Source organism: Asparagus officinalis, chromosome 5 (genome assembly GCF_001876935.1).
Source record: "Asparagus officinalis chromosome 5, Aspof.V1, whole genome shotgun sequence".
NCBI classification, from domain to species: domain Eukaryota; kingdom Viridiplantae; phylum Streptophyta; class Magnoliopsida; order Asparagales; family Asparagaceae; genus Asparagus; species Asparagus officinalis.
In genome coordinates this window covers 87,359,022-87,368,078 of record NC_033798.1, presented here as the reverse complement: position 1 = coordinate 87,368,078, position 9,057 = coordinate 87,359,022, and the positions used below count along the sequence as shown (strand labels likewise).

The following is a 9,057-nucleotide window of genomic DNA, read 5'->3' as shown; positions in this document are numbered from 1 at the left end:
AATCCAAATTCACCGGATAAAGAACTCATCTTCATCTAGGCGAGAGCCATTCCACATGGTCTTCCCTTGATAAAAAAATAAAATAAAATAATGTGCATCTCTTTATGGAAGAATACAAAATAAATTTTTACAGGAAATCCATAGTTCCACGTTTACAAAAGGAAAATCAAGTAGAGATATGTACAAGGAAGACAAGTGACGTGCAAACAATTAGTAATTCATGCTCAATCTAACAGGAAACAAGAAGAAACATATTTCCATAAGAGCATCTCCACTCAAGCATAACTAAATACTGAAATTAAATAACATTAATTATTCAATATTTAGGACTTTGAATAATTAAAAAAAAATTATCATTCTACAAAGTCATCATCCAACGAGGAAACACGCAAATACACAGGCAGATTGCACGTACGCTTAAATATCCGACGTAATTTGTGGGTACAAGAAAGTGAAACAGCCAAAATTAAACAAGACTGATATCACAAAAGAGACGGAGCATGGCAAAATCCTACACCATTTACAAGCTGGATTTATCACTGACTTTTTACGACATAGATAATGCTTCAAAACAGACAGAGATGCCCTTCCTTATTGTGCACCATCTCTCGGAGATCAGCTTTCAGAAGAAATATTATTGTCACCATTCAACCTTCTCATCTTTGTCAAAACGGAGGCCTTCTATTCCTTTAAGTGCGGATTCGTAGTTCTTGATGTTAGATGAATGTTGTCTACCTGAAACGTGCATTTGATCTGAAGAACTCCTCTGAGCATTTGGAACCTTCCGGATACCCCCAGAGCTCTTCTCCATAGTAATGCGACTGCGTGATGTCAATGAAGGGTCTCTAGTATCAGTGTTGATCACCCCTGACATGTCTCGGCTTCCAGAAACAGCAGCTCTCTTGGACGAACTGCCAGACCGCCCCAAAAAAGTTGAACTGGATAACTACACGGGGAACATGCATTCATATGAGCCAAGAAATCACATGTTAGAATAGGTAAATTATCCATAATCATGTTGTTGCTGGAACTTCATTATCTGCAGAATTAGATATACAAGTTAAACAGAAGCGGTGAGAAATGGAGGCCTGAATATAGCATGAACACACATTAATGATCTCTATGGTTCTCCATGTTTTTTTTTCTTCTAATATTTCACTACATCTCTAAATGCAGGACAGTTCCCAAGTAAAAGTTGGCTTATGCTATTCACTAGGCATGACATGCATGTCATTTGTGTCCAACGCTTACAAGCATGTGAAGCTTTCTTCACCTCATCATTATGTATAGGGTAAGTGTGCCGGCACACTTTTTGATGACAGTAAGTTGTTTTATGGTAATTTTTATAATTTTATGTACTTTACTGTGTATATATACAAATGTATACATGTAAAACAAACAAATGCAACCATGTCCTTTTAGCCGGATATGAAGAATCATTGTGCCCACCACCCCATGGACATGTCAGAGTATGACGATTAACATCAATCTCTAATTATCATAACATTTTCTATCAATGTCAAAGTAGCAAGATGATATTTATTGTATGTCTCATTAATGTAGACATGAGACGGGGATCAGGGATGGGCAGTAGTAAAACCACACACACCTGCCAGAAACCACTTGCTAGAAAAAGCACCTCAGGTGTGGGTTAACTTACCAAACCACAAACTGCTAATGTTTATGTATGATCAGGAAGGTTTGAACCGCATCCTGCATGCCACAGATGGGCAGCTTGACAGGATTAGCAATGTTTAGTGTGGTTTTTTGGCTGAGCAAACCACAACAAGCTTCAACTTATAGTACTAAGGTGAAAGGTAAATAATCTATTGACCTATATCTATGTGTAAATGACAACCAAAGACCTACAGCACAAATTTAAATATACCTTTTTGCAAAACACATGTACATACAACAACCTCCACATGTTCTATAATTGCTTGCATTAGCAGAGAAGCAAATATTGTTTTCGTGTAGCAGTAGGATGTTTTCGTGTAGCAGTTGGATGGACAAATCCTTAGATTTTAACGTTCTTGGGGAGCATTTTTCTTTGAAGAAATTTGCTTCGCACTTGAGGGCTATTGCAGATCTTTGCTTTTGAGTGGTGACAACAGCCGGAAATCTGGTTCTTCATTTTGCTGCTGGGGACTTAGGGTTTTGAGGGTTATAAATCAAGAAGATGAAAAGAGAACATACAATTTACAGGTTTTGGACTCAGGATGTGAGGATCTGGACATTTAGGATTAGGGTTTCATGTTGCATCAAGAGTGTAGATCATCCACTCAAAGTGCTCCATGTACTGTCCCTCCTGTTGGTATTCCTGTGGAAGTATATTCTGCAACTCCGAGAGAGGTTCCAGGTTGATACTCATCTCCAATAATGAAGAAGCAGTGAAGGAAGATGCACAAGTTATGACTAAAGACAATTGACAAGACACAAGTTGATAACATACAAATGCTTTCCAACCAAACGAAATTGATAAGGGACCGGAAGAAAGGAAAGATTCATGGAGGTATTACCAAGCACTGTTGTTAATCAAAATCTGCAATCTTTCCATTAATCGAGATAGGATCAGAAGGACTTACAGCTAGTTAATTGGTCCATCATCATGCATGACAGTTACAAAATCCAAGCGTTTTAGCTTTATCTTAAGTAAATAGCAATATCAAAGTTCAGAGTTATGGAATTTCAAGTCTTATCATGTTTTTATCATGTGATCAGAGTTTACACAGGTTTACTTTGACAGAAAATGAGAGTGAAGGACACGGTTATAGCTGTTTAGGGTGAGTTCCTTCATAAAGTTTTTTTCTTCTATCTCCTCAACCGTCGTTTCTCCCTGTTCTAGTACTCTACTTTCACTTTTCTGCATTGTTATTCCTTTAACCAATCAAACAGCCAATAATAAACCTAAAATCTGGAGCAACGGGACTAAAATATGGAAGTCAGTAGAGTTTTCTGTGTTATTCACACAAAATATGTATTGCAGTGTTGTTGCATGTGATGAGAGAACGAAAGTGGAATAATCACCAGCACTCAATCAAGCAGAGAATTTGGCCATGTGTGGGCGCAGACAGAGTAGGTGTCGCGCCTAGGAGGCATTGTGATGTTTGCATGAATAGATATCAGCAACCGGTAGTTGAAAGAGATGGGAAACAAATTTCCTTGCGAGACTAGCAGGTTTGCTGTCATGAACCATAGCAAAATACCAAATCGCCTATCCAAGTTTTCTGTTCCCTTCTACTATTTCTTACCTCTGGCTCTATGATATGTCGTGGAAGATTTCGATATTAGTTCTCACACTACCAAAAGAGCTCTCTTGGTGTGTAGGCTTATTAAGTACCATATATCTTGTTTGATTTAAGCTGATATTTATTACTTATGAGTGTATTTTAAATTAATTAGGACATAATTTCATGCTTAGCAGTAAGAACAAAGAATTTTGATTCAAATCTTTACAGATATGGATCGGCCTTAATTGATTATTCTCCTGTAGGATTCACTCTCAGAATAAGTTTCTTATGGGAATCAAATTCAGATGTCGCATAGATCCACTGAAGCTGACTTATCACAGGTTAAAAACGATGACATATAGAACTATTGACTCACCACAGCTTCTTTTGAATCATTTGTTACCGGTGTCTTCTGTTTTAATAAGCTGCCTGCATTTACAGCTGGTCCTGACGCACGGCGACGAGAAGGGTCTGTTGACCAACCACTTGTTCGCCCTTCTTCAACACCTAAATTAAAGTTTTCAAGTAGGAAATTTAGTAATTGTTAGTCAGGAAAAGGTATTTGGCAGAAGTTAATAAAAATGAAGATATTATAAACACATTTTATCTATAGTAGGTCTATGTACAAATGACCATGTTAATGAGACACAAGAACTGTGTGGTACAGAAGCACTTGGTCTGGAAACAGCTAAAACACGTAATGGAGCAAGCATGGAAGAGGATTTTTTTTAATCAAAAAGAAAGTGAAACATGATTTATTCTATAACATAAATAGATGTAAAAAACTTAACAGAAGACTACCAAAGGAACAATTAGCAAAGTTAATTACCAGGTTGCCTATCGACATTACCAAGAGCTGGTGCCAACCCAGAGCTAGGTCCTGCACCAGAACCCTATACAAAAGATAAAAAATGAGCAAATTGTCACTATGATAGAGAAAAAGAATTCAAAACAAATGAATACCTATCTGCAGGAAATTAAACCTATATATGCATGACTTACAAGAGGTCGTGGAGGAGTGCTAGCAATTTGTGATTGCTGATACTTCAATATGGTCCAATCAAACACATAATCAAATTGAAATCCTGTAGATTAAGATTCAACATCAGTCACCATCTTGCTTGAGAATTACAGATATCTAACCCTACCATCAGCACAGAATGCCCCGTCAACATGAACAGTGTGAGTTACGAGAATAACTTACCCTCGCGAATAAAAAGGTCACGGAATATTCTTTTAAGATATGAATAATCAGGTTTGTCATCAAAACGTAGTGAACGGCAGTAATGGAAGTAGGATGCAAATTCTGTAGGATATCCACGACATAATGCCTGATGATAATATATCAATGTTGTCATGATAAAAAAAAAATATCTATTTAGTCATTATTAAGAAAAGTAAGAAAAGATGCCATCAAGGCTCCCAACTTCATTATGTGAATAAGATCCTACCTCAATAGAGGTGGAAACTTTTCTTTCACTAATTTTTTCATATTTCTGCTTCTTTGTTCCAGCTTTTAGACCTTGCCAGGGAAGACTGGAAACAACAAGAAAAACAAACTTTTCGTTACACCATACTATGGACAAAACTACTAAAAATGAAGTTGAGATAGACACCAGACCTTCCTCGTAAAAAATACATGAGAACAAATCCAAGAGATTCCAGGTCATCCCTCCTGCTTTGTTCTTAAGATTCCAATGTACATAAGTCAAGTATATAAAATATAATAAGTATCTGCCAACCTCACCAAGGTGTAAAAAGAAAACTAAAATATGTTAAGAAGTGTTTTAAGAAATAAATATGAGAGTACATACCTATACCAAGGTGGGTGTTCATGCTTGCATACCTTGCAGTCCCAGTCAAGTTCTTATTCTCTCTGCAACACATGAATTTAGGTAAACAAACACATGCATAAAGGCACATGTACAAGCTTTTTTTTGGGTAGCAATATACAATCAATCCATAAAATGTACACAAAAACACAGAAGATAGTATGTGTGGCACGCACATACATAAAAGCAATTTGGTATTGCTCCAAATATATTGTGCCTGCCAATTGCATGAAATGGGAAATAAAATATAACTAAAAGAAAATTTAGCACAAATATTATACAATCATTTAGGACCACTTGGCTTTGCACTAAACACAGATTGTAATTGAATGCTTAAAATGCTATTAAAATTTACAATATAAACTGCAATGTCTAATTGTAAGCTATTTGCACAAGAAACAAATCTGCAATCAAACATTTTAAATACCTATAAGGTATGTGTTGGTGCGTTGAAGTATCCCTATACTTCTTAGCAAGGCCAAAATCTATAATGTAAACCTATATGAAAGTGCAAAAAATAAATGGTCAAAAGTATATACCTTTAATCACAAACGAAAGGAAACAAGAGAGTACACTTAACTTTACAAAACTAGAGATACCTGATTTGCTCGTCTGCCCAATCCCATTAGGAAATTGTCTGGTTTGATATCCCTATGCAAAAAAGACTTCGCATGAACAAATTCAACCCGGTTGATCTGTCAAAGAAAGTCCAGAAATAACGAAATTACAATCAGTTATGCATAGAATCAAAAGCAATTGAGGCATGTAAAACTTACCATTTGATCGGCCAACATAAGAACGGTCTTTAGTGACAGCTTTCTACTGCAGAAATTGAAAAGGTCTTCAAGACTGGGTCCCAGTAAATCCATTACAAGGACATTATAGTCGCCTTCAACACCAAACCACTTCACATTTGGAATCCCAGCTGCCATAGTAAAGAAAAAGGACCAGAAATTAGAACACAACTTAGAAATGTCACTGATAACTAACTGGCATAACAAAAGGCTAAAAAAATCATACTTCCTCCTTGCAGGATTCTGTACAGCTTTGACTCATATAGCAATTGGGGATGCTTTGTCTTAATTCCTCCTTGCAGGATTCTGTACAGCTTTGACTCATATAGCAATTGGGGATGCTTTGTCTTAACATTTTCCTGAAGAGAAGTATTAACTGTACAGCTTTGACTCATATAGCAATTGGGGATGCTTTGTCTTAACATTTTCCTGAAGAGAAGTATTAACCATTGCCATCACTATTGTGAAAGGATCAGAAGTAAAGACGCTTAAAGAATCAAACAATATCTTCTGAAAGGCATGGATTGCACAACACGCGTGTGCGTGCCTACGCGCACACACACACACATTTCTACCATGGATGGATGTGGATATCCTATTACACAAAAGAAGTGGACATCATCTCCGCTCTTTTTGAAACGATATCATGTCCCCTTATTTATTTCTTAACTATTGGATTAGGAACCCAATGATTATAATAGCGTGAGGAGAGACAATCTCCTCTCAAAAACAATAGAAAATATCATCAAATTCATAGTAGGTAGTATAAACTAATAACACGGAAAAGGAAGGACTATGCTATAGAGACAAATACAGCATTTAACTTCTGATGCCTTCACAATAACGTTAATTGCAGCACTAATTTTATAGCACTCACTGTCTTAGTTTATGGCTCAAAGATGAGCTTAATCACCATATTGAATCATATCTTATTTGTTTTTCTAAACACCTTCCAAAAATACAGGATTATGAACTTAATCACAATACAAATCACATCAACAATGATTCCCTCTTGCTCCCTTGGTCAAGAATCTGGTACTAATTCATAATCCTGTGTCATGTTAATACTCAAGGTTTGAAGCATCAGTGTCAGATTGGATTCTTATCATGCTGAAATAACCCAATTGGAAATGAAAAACGAAATATTTGCTAACCATGATAACTTATGTTGATGGTATCTAATAACATCTGGTAAGGGAAGATATCCAAAGATTGAACTGCAAAAGTTGATTTGATAATGTTGCATTAGAAAAAAGTAAAAAAAGGATAACAAAACTTTAAACAAAGCTTGTATTAAAACTTTGATTTACTCCATGTACTGATGATTTCAATCTGAACATATTGAACCAATAATAGGCAAGTTGAGACCATGATCAATACCGATGTTTAACAACTCCGGTTGATGATGATTTTCTTGAGAGATTCAACTGTGGGAAGAAATGTTTCCTAGTGTTTCATTCAAAAGGATTTAGCAGAAAATAGGTATCCTGACCCACCAAGAGGAGATAGTAGCTCCTTGCTTGAAATGTATAATTCTACTAATTGTTAAAGGCACCAGGTCGACACGTTTGTATATTTGTGGGCAGCCATGTGAATTGATAATAATGTTCTATCTCTTCTTTCTCTTTCTTTGATCCAATATGAGCTTATTCTTGTACTTATAGTATATATGACTATAAGACTATACTTCAGAACCAATGGCTAATTGTATTGCTTATGCTCACATATATCTCAATTGAACAAATTAAGCATGTTTTTGCAGCTCAAATTGCAAAGGATTGTCCAAAATAGGGAGAAATTTTATAAACAAAAAAAAAAAAAAAATCAAAATCCAAAACCATCAAGAGATGATAATACTCACAAGTTTAACTCCGACCTCCTCGTTCGTCTGTATATTAGTACCTAAAATCAAATCAGGCAGCACAAAAACCATCAGGAACCAATAAAAATCCAATCTTTCTATTAGAAATGGATGAACAAAAAGGTCAAACCTAGATAGATCTCCCCAAACGATCCGCTCCCGATCTTCTTCCCGAGCTTGAACTTGTTCCCCACGCGGGGCTCCATCAAAATCACCCCCAAATTCTAACCCTAACCCTAAAAGTCAAAAAAAAAATGGAGGAAAATAGGATAAATTCTAGCTCGATCTTGCGAATTGATAGCTATTCATCCCAGAACGTAGAGCTCAAGGGAAGGGATCAGAGGGTCGCTCATCGATGGAGTTTGGATCGAGATTTTGCAATTATTCTCTTTATTTTCTCTTCCTTTTTTCTTTCTTCTAAGGACGCACGCTTCTCTTCTCCAATGGAAAACAACGGTTTCAATAGTGGATGGATGTAAGAAGGGTGTATTATTCTATTTTTCAATCTCTATGTTTTTTTATTTTTATTATTATTATTTTTACCATTTTTTGTATAAAAATTAGGATGAAGGCGAGATTGTCGCCTCCTATGACAAGTGAGATGAAAGTCGAAGTAGACCGTGTCAGGGCCCAAATATGTACGTGCCGTTTCGGACATAATTTCTCTATAGAGAAATTTTCGACATTTGAAGAAATCCACTTGGCTTCCCCATTTACATTTATGACCCGTGCTCTGATCAATTTACTTCTTTACTAGATGCAATACATCTGGATAAATATCATAATAATTATTTATTTATTTATTTTCTTCCTATAACTAGTAAAAGTAAGCCAGCCCTAATAATAGGCGCATAGAAACGTTTGGGCTGGTGCCTAACGGTTCAAACCGTTGGGGCAAGTATGTTTAGCCTACACACACTGGAGAGGGAAATTTCTCCCCCAATTATTTTCGAGAAAAAGAAAAAGAAAACCCAACGGAAACCCCAAACTCTCTCTCTCTCTTATCAAAAAACCCCAAATTAATCTCGTGCGCATTGTCTCCCCCCACCAACCCACCAACTCTGAACTCGCCGCTGCCGTCGGAGGTCGCTGCAGTTTGCCGCCACCGTCGACCTTTTAGTTTGCCGCCGAGTCCCCCTCAAAAAACCTAGTTCTTCCTCCCCAAATCGGACCTCGTCGCCTCTCCTGCTCCTCATTTTCACCGGACGCGTGACTTATAAGTCATCTACCTCAAAACCCTAACCCTAATTGGGGTATTTTTAGAAAATAGATATGGATATCCCAAAGATTCTCTAGCTTAATTTGGTTATAAACATCTGAGAAATTATTACTCTTCTTCA

At 36.6% G+C, this 9,057-nt stretch overlaps 1 protein-coding gene across 3 annotated transcripts; it reads right to left on the bottom strand.

Moving 5' to 3' along the window:
- Positions 316-8,234, bottom strand: LOC109840052 (casein kinase 1-like protein 2). 3 transcript variants are annotated; one of them, XM_020408546.1, is made up of 14 exons: positions 7,848-8,225; positions 7,718-7,758; positions 6,146-6,215; positions 5,839-5,987; positions 5,662-5,757; positions 5,490-5,560; positions 5,045-5,106; positions 4,852-4,915; positions 4,682-4,766; positions 4,435-4,561; positions 4,233-4,315; positions 4,060-4,123; positions 3,607-3,737; positions 316-946 (listed from the first exon to the last, which is right to left on the bottom strand). In XM_020408546.1, the coding sequence occupies exons 1-14, from the start codon at positions 7,921-7,923 to the stop codon at positions 641-643; spliced, it is 1,425 nt and encodes a 474-aa protein (XP_020264135.1). In that variant the 5' UTR covers positions 7,924-8,225; the 3' UTR covers positions 316-640. The 3 variants fall into 3 exon arrangements, with proteins under 3 accessions (XP_020264135.1, XP_020264137.1, XP_020264136.1); XM_020408548.1 differs by having other exon boundaries at positions 6,083-6,148; positions 7,714-7,758; positions 7,848-8,224; XM_020408547.1 differs by having other exon boundaries at positions 643-938; positions 7,848-8,234.